The following is a 13,767-nucleotide window of genomic DNA, read 5'->3' as shown; positions in this document are numbered from 1 at the left end:
ATAGTGTGATTGTTTATTTTAGCCACTTGACACATATTTGTGGTAAGCCTACTATGCAAAACACAGCTGTCCTCATGGATCTTATAGTCTAATGGAGATACTGAGTTCTCCTTGACTAACACAACCTGGAGTTCGGAGAGATTAAATGATTTCCCCAAGTTTACAGTTAAGGCCAGAATCAAACCCCGACATTTTAAATTCAAAGTCCTATTATTAACTGAGCATCTGTCCAGAGAGGCACGAAGCTGGGGCCTTTCAGATACACACATACCTGACATAGAAGGGGCACTTGGTAGTTTTGTTGAGGAAATAAATGGATCAAAGGATGGATGGATGGAGATATGGATGGATGGAGAGGGATGGATGCACGGAGGATAGACAAAGAGATGGCTGGATGATAGAGAATGGGGGGTAGGGATTGGTGGATACATGATAGAGGTGGACAATGGGAGCAAAGACCTGTAGATAAGTAATGGAAATGGATGAGACAGGGCGATGGAGAGATGGATAAAAAGATGGAGGAACCAGTGGATGGAAAGACAACGAAGGGACAGAGACAAGATGGATGTGTGGAAGACCAAGTGTAAAGGTGGATGGACAGATGGAATAAAGAATGGACAGATGGGCGGGCTGGTGGAATGATGGCTGGAGAGAGAGACATAAGGATGAATGCAAAGAGATGGATAGATGGACGGATGGATGGGCAGATAGAAGAATGGATGGATGGGGGCCTGGACAGTAGATGCTGTTACCCACAATGATTCTGTGAGGTAGGAATTATCATAATCATTTTATAGATGAGGAAACTACAGCACAGAGTGGCGTAGCCACTAGTGGATCCAGGGACACAGAGAAGGGGGGAGAAAATCCAGATTCTAAGGTAAGTTTATCAGACTCCCAAGACCTTGTCTTGAGCACCCGACGGTGGTCATCACCTCCCAGGCCCCACCCTGGATCCTTTAGCATCTCACTCCACAGAGCCCTTTTGTCAAGGATAGTAAGACTGAGGGATGGGGCGGGGGTCAGGGATGGGGGGGGGCATTAACTTTCAGCAGGTGATTCCATGACAGCCTTGGATCAGGGACTGTTAGCTATGAAGGGCTCCAGGTCCATTTAGGAACATCAACAGACACACATACGCACGCAACACACACACACCTGCACACAGGCAAGCAAGCACAATTAATAAATACACATGGGCCTATGTGCACACACAAAGCATGCACGTTCACCCTTAGTGCACACAAAAATGCTGGGCACATGAACAATTTGCACACACATGCACGCATAAATCATAATTTAGAAGTGCTCGCACACACTTATGTATACACATTCCCCAGATATGCCATAAGCTCACATGCCCACACACACCTGCATATAACACATACATGAGTTACACAGACTGGCACTCTCCGGTGGGGGAGGGGAACTGGACTCTGATTTCAGGGAACACATCTCTCTCCCCTCAGATAGTAGCTGCAAGAAGGCTGTGTCACATTCACGTACACAAACTCAGATATGCATATGCAATCACATAACACGCAAATCCACAGCAAGGGGCGTACAACTGCAGACACGCAGATGCCTTCATATCCAAACACACTCAGGGACACACCCACACTGATTCTGGGATGGACTCCCACATGCAGGAAAGCGCAACTGGACCCTCATGTCAGCAAGCACATAAACTTTCTCTTCACATCCCCCACATACACATACTGAAACACACGCACAGATGCACACACCAGGACAGACCCAAACAATGTCACTTGATGTGAGACACACAGAAAAATACTGCTTCACGAATTGGCTGCAAGTCTGAGAATGTGGAATGAATAGTCTCACTTGGGTCCAGCCCAATATCACCTCCCTGCAGGGGCCAGACAGAATCTGGGCACAGTGGATGGTGTCCTCCAAGACACACACACACACACACACACACGCTTGCCTGCAACCCTTGGGAGCAAAGACCTCTCCTTCCAGCCAGGAGGGAGAAGCTGTGGTGCTTATTGAGGGCTAAACAGGAGTTGGGGCATCACGGAGCAGAAGAGCTGAGGTCCAGTGCAGCCCAGACCCACCTATTGGGAGGAGTTCTGCAAACAGATTGAAGATGGGAGGGGCTCCAGAGGGGTGACGATGTAAGGGGAGGGGCTGAGGGAAGTTTGCCATGGAGGAAGCCCCCCTCCCCTCTTCCCAAAACAACAGGACCACCATTATGAATCCAACTGAATACCTTCCACCCCCTCCCAGGGAAGCTCTGTGGCGGGGAAGCGGGAGGATAGGGCCACAGAGGGGGATGGCACAGAAGGGGCGATCCTGGAGCTTCTGGTGGCAGTCTGAGCCCCTGCCTTAGGCTAAGCCCCTCTGCCTTCCGAGGTGGACGAGTTATGGGGATAAATATTCAGCGCATGTTAGACAGGTAAGGATCAGGGAGATGCTGGGGTGGGATTAGGGTCGGTGGGTGCAGGGGAGGAAAAAGAGACAAAAAGAGATTCAAAGTCAGAGACAGTGCGACAGAGATAGAAAGAGATTGGAGAGACGTAAATAGACTCAGAGAAGCAATCAGAAAGAAAAGGAGAGAGAGAGAGAGAGAGAGAGAGAGAGAGAGAGAGAGAGAGAGAGAGACGAACTACTCCGATGCGTTTAAACACAACCAGACAGAGACCCTGAAGGTGGAGACATCGGAGACCCCGAGACCCGCCCCCATGCAGAGGCCGGCTCCCTCCCAGCCCCACGAACCCCTCCCGCTCCGCGCGACTCAGCCGGGACCGGGCTCAATTCCGCAGCCCTGGCCGCCTCCGCCCGGGCTGGAGCGAGCCCTGGCACTCGGACCCGCTCACTAACAGCCCGATCCCCATGACAATAACAACGCGGCACCGCGCGGAGGGGGCAGCTGGGGGTCCCGGGCCCCCTCCGCCCGGTGTCCCGCCACTCAGCCGTGACAGGCATCCCTCGGGAGGGCACTCTGCTCGGGATCGCCGGGCGGTCGGGGGTGCGGGCCCCCGGGGGCTGCGGCGGCGGCCGCGGCGCGAGCACCACGCCCCCCGGGAGCGCCCCCTGCGCGGCGGCCACTCACGATTTTCTCGGAGGCGCCAGCGCGGGACACGGTGCCGTTGAGCCCCACGAGCGAGGGCAGCGTCTGCGACATCCAGTTGGTGACCATGGCCATGGTGCTCAGCACGGCCCCGATCTTGAGCAGCGGCACAGACATCGCGCCCCCGCCTCATGCCCCGCGGCCACCCGCCGAGCGTCCCTGGTCCCGCCGGCCACCAGGCAGGCGCTCGGTCCCTCACCACCCAGCCGCCCCAGGGGCGCGAGCGCGAGCTGGGGGCCGGGCCGGGGCCGGCCGGGGGGCTCGGGGACGCGGGCTGCGGCTCGGCGCGCCTCGCGGGCTCCGCTTATAAAGCGCCGCTCGGCCCCCACCCCCTCCCGCGCCTCCGCGCCGGGCACTTCCAGCCGCCGTGACGTCACGGCTCCGGCCCGAGCCCGGCGGGGGGCGGGGGGCGGCCCGACTGCCCCCTCCCCTGGGCCGGGAGCCCCCGGCCGGGAACGCCCCACCGGGGGGGACCCCTCCGGCGCGTCCCCACCCGCCCCACCCCCAGGCCGCGGCATCCCCAGCCCCGCCCCCCGGCGGCATCCCCACTCCCCCACCCGGGGCATCCGGGTGCCGCCCCCAGGCGCAGCCCCTCCGAGGTCCCCGCCGCGGCGTCCCGCGTCTAGAGTGGGGACAGCCGCCCCATCTCGACCACCAAAGCCGGCGCGGGGCCGGGGTCGCAAGTCCCCATTCGCCGACTGCTGTTAGGACTCTAACCCGGCTCTCAGCCCAGAGCGGGCGGGGGGCGTGGGCCGACCCCCGCGCGCCCCCCCGATCGGGCAGCCTGGGGTCCCCGGGGGAAGGGGTTCCCCGGTACCGGGACCACTCTGGGGTCCCTCGGTAGTTTCGGGAAGAGGGAAGCCCAGAGTGGCGCGGCCCGGAGCAGTGGGCGCGACTCGTCGCCGGAGGTGCGGCGACGGGGTCCCTCGGGCTGCGGGACTTCCCTGCGCGGCCCAGGGCGACAGGGAGCGGTCCGGGGCCCTGGAGGCGCCCGGGGCAGCCAGTCCCAGGCCCCGCGACGCTCAACTTGAACTCGGGGTGGGGGCGGGGAACTTGGACTTGGGACCCTCTTCCCGCAGGTCCCGGACGGCCCCGGGGCCCGGCTCTCGGCCGAGAGGGGAGCGCAGCCCGCAGCCGCCCGCCCACCCACCCACGCACCAGCCGGCGGCGGGAGGAGCGCCCGGCGGGGTTAATTTCCTCGGTTTTGCCTGCACTCACGCCCCCTCCTGGCGTCCCCGCATCACCTCGCGTCGCCGCCGCCGTCGCCCTCGGCCCGCGGCCGCCGCCGTCGCCCTCGGCCCGCGGCCGCCGCCGTCTGGAGGCGGCGATGACTCAGGCCTTTCCCGAGGCCGCTCTCGGAGGGCTCGCCCCGGAGAAGCGCAGAACCTGGCGGTGGAAGTGGGGGTCTTGGACTGTCTCTGAGCCCGACCACCCCGAGAGGCAGATTCTACACCTACGTGACCTCTAGCAGTGACTGCTCCTCTCTGCCTCAGTTTCCTCATTTGCAAAATGGGTGGTTGTGAGGCTGATGGCTCTGTTACAGGTAAATGGTTTGGTGCCCTGAGAACCAAGTGATCTATCCAACATCGACTACACCCCAGAGAGCAACAGACAAAAATGCCTACCTTCGCGGAGCTGTGGGGCGAGTCAGACAAGAAACAAAGTGAAATACAAATAGAATATCTGAGGAAGGGGAATAGGGACTACGGAGGGGAGAGTTGATTTTAAATTGAGGAAGCTTACAGTTAAGCAGATATTTAAGAAGGCGAGGGAGGAAACCATTTGGATATCTGGAGAAGAATTCAAGTATCAGGAACAGCAAGTGCAAAGGCCCTGGGGCAGGAATGTTCAAGGAATAGGAAAGAAGCCAGTGTGGTCAGAAGAGCGTGAGCCAGGGGGACAGAGAGGGAGGACATTGCCTGTAAAGCGCTTTGTACATTGTCTGGGACATGGTACATTTTTCATAAATAGTAAATGCCATTGTTGTTATTATTTGCAAGTGATAAAAAAATAAAGTGTCCTTGCTTACTTGTACAAAACTTCCATTTATTAGCACTGAACGCCGAAAATGGACTTGCTAGCATTTACTGCAACCTCCCAAGAAATTTTTGAAACCCAATGATACCTCTCATCTTCTCCCTCTGAGGGCTGTGTGTCACTGCCCTAGCTCAGTGCAACAGGCTTCTCCCAGCAGTGATCTACTCAGTACTAGATCCACTACTGGGTGCACCTCCTGGCCTCCCACCTCCTCCAGGATCCCCAAACTCCTCTCCCCAAAGGCATCAATTACCTTGCACGGAGCTTTAATTATTTAAGCTACATTCCCAACCCTTTATATGTGGATTTGTGTATTTATTTATTTTTGAGACAGGTGTTCTCTAAGTTGCTAAGCCGGCGCGATCCTCCTGCCTCAGCCTCCAGAGTAGTTGTACCACTGGGCCTGGCTTTCCCCTTCTTCTTGAAAGCCATTTCTTCCCTTATTTCAGACACACCTTATCACTCCCTGGTTTTCCCACTTCTGTAGCCTCACGGCCCCTCCCTACTTCCTGAATGTCTGCATCTCCCTTTTGGACTTTGTCCTGCCCGTGCCCCTCACATTTGGCACACTTGATCTGTACCATCCTACCCAACCCCAGGGCTTGGTTCTGCCTAGCACACTCAGGACCTTTGCCCTGGCTGCTCTCTCTACCCAAAACTCTATTACCACAGACGCCCACATGGCTTGTTCCTCTATTTCTTCTATGTTTATTCTATATCCTCGTATGGGTCAGAGTCATGCCATGCCCTTCTGCAGAAAAAAACTACATTTCCCAGGTTCCTTTGCGCACTGACTTCCTGTTAGATTCAACCAACGGGAGGCACTGGAGGGAGATTGGAGAGTGCGGAGGGAGAAACCCGGTTACTCTCCTCTCTACCCGGGTTGTGTGGGGGTGGTGCTTTGTGACTGTGCCCACACCCCCTCCATGGCCCCACAAGAGCTTCTCCAGTGTCCCTCCGGCAGCTTTTTGCCGAGGCCTGTAGCTGGATTCCCTGATTATGCCATCTGGCTTCTCAACTCCTCCATCTCCCACTTAGCCAATCCCCTGTGTTAAATCCACTCTCCCTGATGGACATGAATGGTTGTTTCCCTGACTGGACCCTGAGTGATATGGTCTTTGGGGAAGGGGTGCTGTGGACTGAACCCAGGGCCTCATGCCTGCTAAGCATAAGCTCCCCACTGAACTTACCCCCAAGTCCAAATATGGCCATCCTTTCTGAACGACCTTCCCTGACCACCTCATCTGCACTCAGAGCTCCCATGAAGCTTCACCCTTGACTCTACTTATTTTTTAAATACCAGTACCCTCACCATGTGATATTATTGTATTGCACTTCTATTTGTTGATGGTCTGTCTCCTCCACTAGACCATAGACCCCTGGGACTGTCATTCATATATATATGGAGAGAGAGAGAGAGAGAGAGAGAGAGAGAGAGAGAGACAAACTACTCCGATGCATTTAGACACAACCAGACAGAGACCCTGAAGGTGGAGACATCGGAGACCTCGAGACCCGCCCCATACACACACACACACACACACACACACACACACACTCCAGCATTTACTGCAACCTCCCAAGAAAAACTTGAAACCCAATGATACCTCTCATCTTCTCGCCCTGAGGGCTGTGTGTCACTGCCCTAGCTCAGTGCAACAGGCTTCTCCCAGCAGTAATTGACTCAGTACTAGATCCACTACTAGGGGTGTGTGTGTGTATGTGTGTGTGTGTGTGTGTGTGTGTACATATATATATTTAATCATTTATTTATTTTTTAATTGTAGATGCACACAATACCTTTATTTATATGTGGTGCTGAGGATTGAACCAAGGGTCTCACACATGCTAGTATACTAGTGCTATACTCTACCACTGAGCCACAACTCCAGCCCCATTATGTCTGTATTTTTGACAGCTGAATCTTCAGGACCTAGAACAGCACATGTCATATAGTAGATGCTCAAGAAGTTGTTCTTTCTTTCTTTCTTTCTTTCCCTTTCTTCCTGTGGGGGGGGGGGGCGTTGTTCATAGGGATCAAACCCAGGGTCTGGTGCATGTTAGGCAAGTTCTTTACAGCTGAGCTTCATCCCCATCTCTAAGAAATTGTTCTTGATTGACTGACTAAATCAATCTATTACCTGAGGCCTGTCTACAGCCCAATCTCCACCTAGAGCTCAGACCACTAAACTTACCTGATTTTTGGACACTTCTACGAGTGTGTTTCACAGAACTAATGACACATTGCGTTCATTAGAATGGCATCAAATAAAAAAGATGGTATCAAGTATTGATGAGGATGTGGAAAAACTGGAACCACAGACATTGCTACTAGGAATATCAATTGTTGCAACCACTTTGAGAAACATGGTAGCAATTTCTTAAAGAGTTAAACATAAGTCTATCATTGGACCTAACAATTCCATCTACCCGAGAGAAATAAATTATACGACCATGAAAAGACACATGCATGAATATTCAGAGCAGCATGATTCATAAGGCATGCAATCAAATGCCCATCAGCTGGCGATGGAGAAAAAAACCTTGGTCCGTCAATATAAGGGAACTCTTCAGCCACAAAAGGAACAACTATTGATATTTTCTACAATGTGGGTGAACCTCAAAAATATTTTGCTAAATAAAAGAAGCCAGAAAAGAAGACAGAAAAGGCCACATATTTTATGATTTCATTTGTACAAAGTGTCCAGAAAAGGCAAATCAATGTGATGGAAAGTAGATTAGCGATTGTCTGGAACTGGGGTCAGCAGTGGGGAGGGAATGCAAAGGGGAGTGAGGGATCTTTTGAGGGGGACAGAAATGTCGTAAAATGGGATTGGGGTGATGGCTGCATAACTGCAAATTTATGAAAAGTCACTGAATTGCACACGTAAGCTGGGTGCAGTGGTGCATGCCTGTAATCCCAGCAGGAGGATTGTGAGTTCAAAGCCAGCCTCAGCAAAAGCAAGGTCTAAGCAACTCAGTGAGACCCTGTCTCTAAATAAAATACAAAAAAAGGCTGGGGATGAGGCTCAGTGGTCAAGCACCCCTGGGTTTAAAAAAAAAAAAAAGCAAGGAACATTCTTATACTTTTCCTGTGAACTCCCACCCTCCCAGGTGTCCTGCACTTGCACTAACATGAGAGTAAGTGCCTTCTAAGGACTGAAGGACGCTGGCTTCACCCTGGTCCTTGCGCTGATGTACTCACAGTCAGAAACTAGAGGTTATTCCCCTTTAACTCCTTATTCTCCCTGCCTCCCCAGCACTGAGTCAGTGGATCCTGATGCAGAAAACATCTCAACAAAGTGTCTCTTCCTCTCTTCACCATCATTCTGAGCATCATGCCAGAGAACCACTGAAAGAAATGGAGGCCAGGGTGCAGTGGTGCACACCTGTAATTCTAGAGGCTTGGGAGACTGAGGCAGGAGGATCATGAGTTCAAAGCCAGCCTCAGCAATGGTGAGTCACTGAGCAACTCAGTGAGTCCCTGTCTCTAAATAAAATACAGAATAGGGCTGGGGATGTGGCTCAGTGGTCGAGTGCCCCTGAGTTCAATCCCCAGTACCCCCAAAAAAGAAATGGGGGCCTACCCCAAGAAAAATCCTCATGAGGAAAAAAAAAAAGTTCACCACTTTCAGAGTAATATGAATCATAGCTAACGTGTCTTGAGCTGCTGTCAGGAACCAGGCACCACTTGTAGCAAGGCACAGGTAACGACTCGGAATAGACAGGACTATACTTCCCATTTTATAAGAGGAAATAGAGGCACAAAGGTGCTAAGAAACTTTCCCAGGACGCCCAGGTTTCGATTTGAGTCTCCATGGTACTGGGATATTTAAACCAGTACATGGCGGGAGAGAATGAAGGCTGGTTCCTACCTCACACCCTGTACAGAAACCCATGCTAGATGGATTGTTCATCTAAGTGGGAGAGACAAACTCTAAAACTTTTAGGAGAAAACTTGGAAGGATATCTTCATCACCCTGTTGTGGGCAAGGATTTTTAAAACAGGACCCACTGACAAGCACCATCCGTGATCTGAACTATGTTAAAATTCAGAAATTCTATTGATTAAAAGAAGCCATTAAAAGAATGAAAAGGAAACTCACAGACTAGGGGACTATGTTTGTCATCCTTATGTCCAATCAGGAGCCCGTATTCTGGTTTTATATTTATGTAAGCTATGGTTGTGTGTGTCTATATACAATCTGGACACACACACACACACACACACACACACACACACACACCTTCCTACAAAGCAATAAGGAAAAAGCAGGCAGCCTAAGGAGAAGCAGGTGAAAGACTTGAACAGACTAAAGGGGGTATCCGGGTGGTCGATCAAGAGGTGAAAAGTACTTAGCATGATTAATCATCAGAAAATGCAAATTAAGTCCACAAGGAGGAACCACGGTGCACCCACCAGAGTGTCCAAAAGGAAAGAGAGGCGCGCAGGTGTTGAGGAGGATGCGCAGCCGCCGCCGGCTCCCCCTGCCGGTGGGAGGGGGAGCTGCGGCTCTCTCTGGAAGAGTCTTCGGGGTTCTGGAAGCCTGTTCAGAGGACCTCCCCTGAGCCAGCAGTTCCATTCCTAGATTACAGCGTGGAGCCTCGTCATCTTCGGATTGCCTATTTGATACAACTTATTTATATGTCTAAGGCCAACTGCTGGGACTTTTTGGTAATTTGTGACCATGTCAGAGTATCAAAATGTTGGCTGGACTGGGCACCGGTTCCCAGCTGAGGCTGAACAACCAGATGGCTCTGTTTCATACTATAAACGAGCACATTTTTTTTTATTTTATTTATTTATTTTTTTTGTAACAGGGATTGAACTCAGGGGCATTTGACCACTGAGCCACATCCCCAGCCCTATTTTTTTGGGGGGGGGGTATTTTATTTATTTATTTATTTTTTAATGTTTATTTTAGTTCTCGGTGGACACAACATCTTTGTATGTGGTGCTGAGGATCGAACCCGGGCCGCACACATGCCAGGCGAGCGCGCTACCGCTTGAGCCACATCCCCAGCCCAAAGGAGCACATTTTTAACAGTCTACTTAGTGTCCTGTTTTCCACACTTTTGTTGGTGGCTTCATGTCTTGAATGTTACCTTCCGCAGGCTCCGAGGTGCTGTCTAGTGTTCCCCGGTGCAAGGTTCTGAGAAAAGCCACGTGTTAGATAAACTTTATTTGGGTGTGAGTTATAATGCTGGTAGCCATGAGTTCCATATTAATGAATCAAATTTTCAAAGTTTTAAAAAGAAATGCACGTCAAATGGCATTATCTATTATTCCACTGATAAAAATGTTGTGACTTGAGCTTGCAGACAGAGTGACTCATGTTTGCAAGGATGTGGAACTCTAGGGCACCCTAGCTGGGGACGTTAAAGGGTGCAGCTGCTGAGGAAAACAGCTCAGAGGGCCCTCAAAAATATATACGGGGGCTGTGGCTGCAGCTCAGTGAGAGAGCACTTGCCTAGCATGGATGAGGCCCCAGGTTCAATCCTTAGCACCACATAAAAGTAAATAAATAAAATAAAGGTTAAACTTTTTTAAAATAAATAAGTATGGAGTTGCTATAGGATCCACAGACTCCACTCTGGGGTATAGACATAAGGGAATCAAAAGCAAGTCCTCAGCAAGATATTTGCACACCCATGTTCTCAGTAGCATTATCCGTAATAGCCAAAAGGCGGGAGCCAGGTACAGATCAACAAAATGTGGGCATCCTTATGATGCAACATGATTCAGCCTTCAAAAGGAAGGAAATAATCCTTGTGGACACGGATGAACTGTGAAGACAGTATGCCAAGGGAAATAAGCAGTCACTAAAAGACAAACCATGTGTGGTCCCTCTTTTTAAAAAAAAATATATATATATATATTTTTTTTTAGTTGTAGATGGACTCAATATCTTTATTTATTTATTTGTATGTGGTGCTGAGGATCAAACCCAGTGCTTCACGTCTGAGGCAAGTGCTCTACCACTGAGCCACCATCCCAGCCCTGTGGGGTCCCTCTTACAGGTGATTCTATAAAGACATCAATCAACAGTCTAATTCATACAAACAGAAATCAGAATGGAGGGTACCAGGAGCGGGAGGGAGGAGGATCAGGAAGTGATTAACAGGTACAGAGTTTCAGTTCTGCCCGATAAAATGAGTTTCATTGGTTGCACAATAGTGTGAATTTTCTTAATATTACTGAACTGAATACCTGGAAATGGTGATGATGGTAAATTATAGATTATTTGTATTTTACCCACAATTTAAAATTTAAAAAATCTTTCATTTGAACTCTCTCTTCCCTGCCCACCGCCGTCTCTTCTATGACTTACTGTCAGCTCAATAAATTCTAAGACCCTTAACCCAGCATTCAATGTCTTTATAGTCAGATCACAACCTCTTGTTCCAAGTTCACCTCCAAATCTCACCTCCCCATGGACCCAGCCATGCTCCACCTTAGTTCACGTTTCTAGAACACACCACATGCTTCCAGGTCTTGTTAGTTTGGCCAACAACCTTCTTCTGCATGGAATGTCCACTCTCCAGTCTTCACGCACTCGACCCTCAGGCTCAACTGGAGCCACCTCCTCCAGGAAGCCTGTCTGACTTGACATTTTGCACAATGGACCACATCTGCCACATCTGTCTCCCTGACTGTCGACCGAAAGCCACTCCACAGCAAGCTCTGTCACATCTCTCCACACCCCAGTGCTTCTCTCAGTGACCTTTTCATAGGAGTTACAAGAGAAGTAGAAAGCACTGGGAATCTGTGATGCTGTCTCGGGATCTAAAAGATGAGGAACTCTTCGCCTCTTCATTCAAAATCTCAGCGGAGTTTGCCTTCTGGTTTCTTTCCTGACACCTCGTCTTCTTATCTGCTAAGCTGGACTCAGATAGATGCTAGTTGCCCAGGATTGTCAGAGCTGTGTGGACACGTGGACACGTGGACAGGCACCAAACGACTACTGGGATTCCCGGGAGCCATGCAAGTAAGCTTTTGCATACGACCTCAGAGAACCCATTCAGACTACTCTCTGCTCTTTCCTGGTTCTGACTTGGTTTGTGGCTGAGCCTTGGATGGATGAAAATTGGGACAGATTGAGTTTCCATCCCAGGGGGAAAGGAGTGTGGATGCCCTGTTAACTAAAAGTGGTTCAAGCTGGACACAGTCACACACGCCTGTAATCCCAGCAGCTAGGGAGGCCAAGACAGGAAAATTACAAGTTCAAAGCCAGTCTCAGCAACAGTAAGGCACTAAGCAACTCAGTGAGACCCTGTCTCTCAATAAAATACAAAATAGGCTTGGGGATGTGGCTCAGTGGTCGAATGCCCCTGAGTTTAATCCCTGGTAAATAATAATAATGGTAAATAATGGGATCAAACTCTGCTCCCATCATGAAACCCTCGTCCCTTTATTTATTTATTTTTTTATGTGGTGCTAAGGATTGAACCCAGTACCTCACACATGCTAGGCAAGCACTCTACCACTGAGCCCCAACCCCAGCCCTGACACCCTCTTCCCAACACAGCCAGGCTCAAAACCTCCAGAGAGATAAACTCTTCCACCCCACTGCTTGAGTGCACAAACTATCACCCAGACCTTGGTGTGTGCTAAGAGGCTTGGAACAGAGGGTTCTCAGCGAATACTTTCCAAATGAATGCACGAATGCACAAATAAATTATAACTGCATGTTACTGGCTCCCCAAAACTGACATTGAATTCTGGGGAGACAAAGCCATTGCCTAGACTAGCTGCTGGGCTCATAAGAAACACACGCCCACCCACATGATGGATGCATAGGGAACAGAGTCACGTGCACACACATCCATAGGTATAATTGTGGTACAAACAAGGCTTGCCCAGTGCTGAGTATTCTGCAGGTTCAACCAATGCTGGATCAAAAATATTGGGGAACAATTGTACCTGTATTGAACATGTACAGACTTTTTATTATTTTCCAAATAATACAGGATAACTCTTTCCATAGCATTAACAGTTTATTAGGTATTGTAAGTCATCTAGAGATGATTTAAAGTCTACAGGAGGGTTGCATAGATTCTATGCAAAAGCTACACCGTTTTACATAAAGGACTTGCATATGGGCAGATTTGGGTATCGTAGGAGGTCCTGGAACAAGTCTCCTGCAGATACGGAGGCACAACTGTGACAGTCCCTGAACATACATACTGTCACTGAACATGCGCACATACTACAGACAATTCCTATGGGCCCAGGATTAAAGTGAGGCAAGTTGTACAGGGGCAGAATTGATTCCCATTTTTATTTAAGTTTTTGACATTTTGTACATAGATATTTTGCATAAATTTTGCCTTTCTTAAAAAATTTGGTTAGCTGGGTGTGGTGGTGCATGCCTGTAGTTCCACTGACTTGGAAGCCTAAGGCAGGAGGACCACAAGTTCCAGGCCAGCCTGGGCCCCTTAGCCAGACCCTGTCTCAAAATAAAAATCAAAAAGGGCTGAAAGTGTAGCTCAGTGGTGGAGGATCCCTGGATTAAATCCCAGAACCACAAAAAAATTAAATAAAAATTTAAAAAGGTTTGAATCCCTTAAATTTTGTACTAGAAACAACTGCCTGACTTATGTTGACGTAAGACAGACACACACACCGACAGGCA

The 13,767-nt window shown here is 50.2% G+C and overlaps 1 protein-coding gene across 2 annotated transcripts in view; it reads right to left on the bottom strand.

Moving 5' to 3' along the window:
* Olfm2 (olfactomedin 2) overlaps window positions 1–13,767 on the bottom strand; it is a 61,012-nt gene that overhangs the window by 42,240 nt on the left and 5,005 nt on the right. Inside the window, exon 1 of one of the 2 annotated variants that reach the window (XM_076871447.2) lies at window positions 3,105–3,211. The exons of the other annotated variant lie outside the window; for it this stretch is intronic. Within the exon in view, the coding sequence (XP_076727562.1) occupies window positions 3,105–3,211 (107 nt within the window). Of the gene's footprint in view, window positions 1–3,104; window positions 3,212–13,767 lie in introns of those variants that run through there. 2 annotated transcript variants of the gene reach the window in all.

This window comes from Callospermophilus lateralis, chromosome 1, assembly GCF_048772815.1.
Source record: "Callospermophilus lateralis isolate mCalLat2 chromosome 1, mCalLat2.hap1, whole genome shotgun sequence".
Classification (NCBI taxonomy): domain Eukaryota; kingdom Metazoa; phylum Chordata; class Mammalia; order Rodentia; family Sciuridae; genus Callospermophilus; species Callospermophilus lateralis.
The sequence above is the reverse complement of the archived record's forward strand: the minus strand, read 5'-3'. Positions and strand labels throughout refer to the sequence as shown.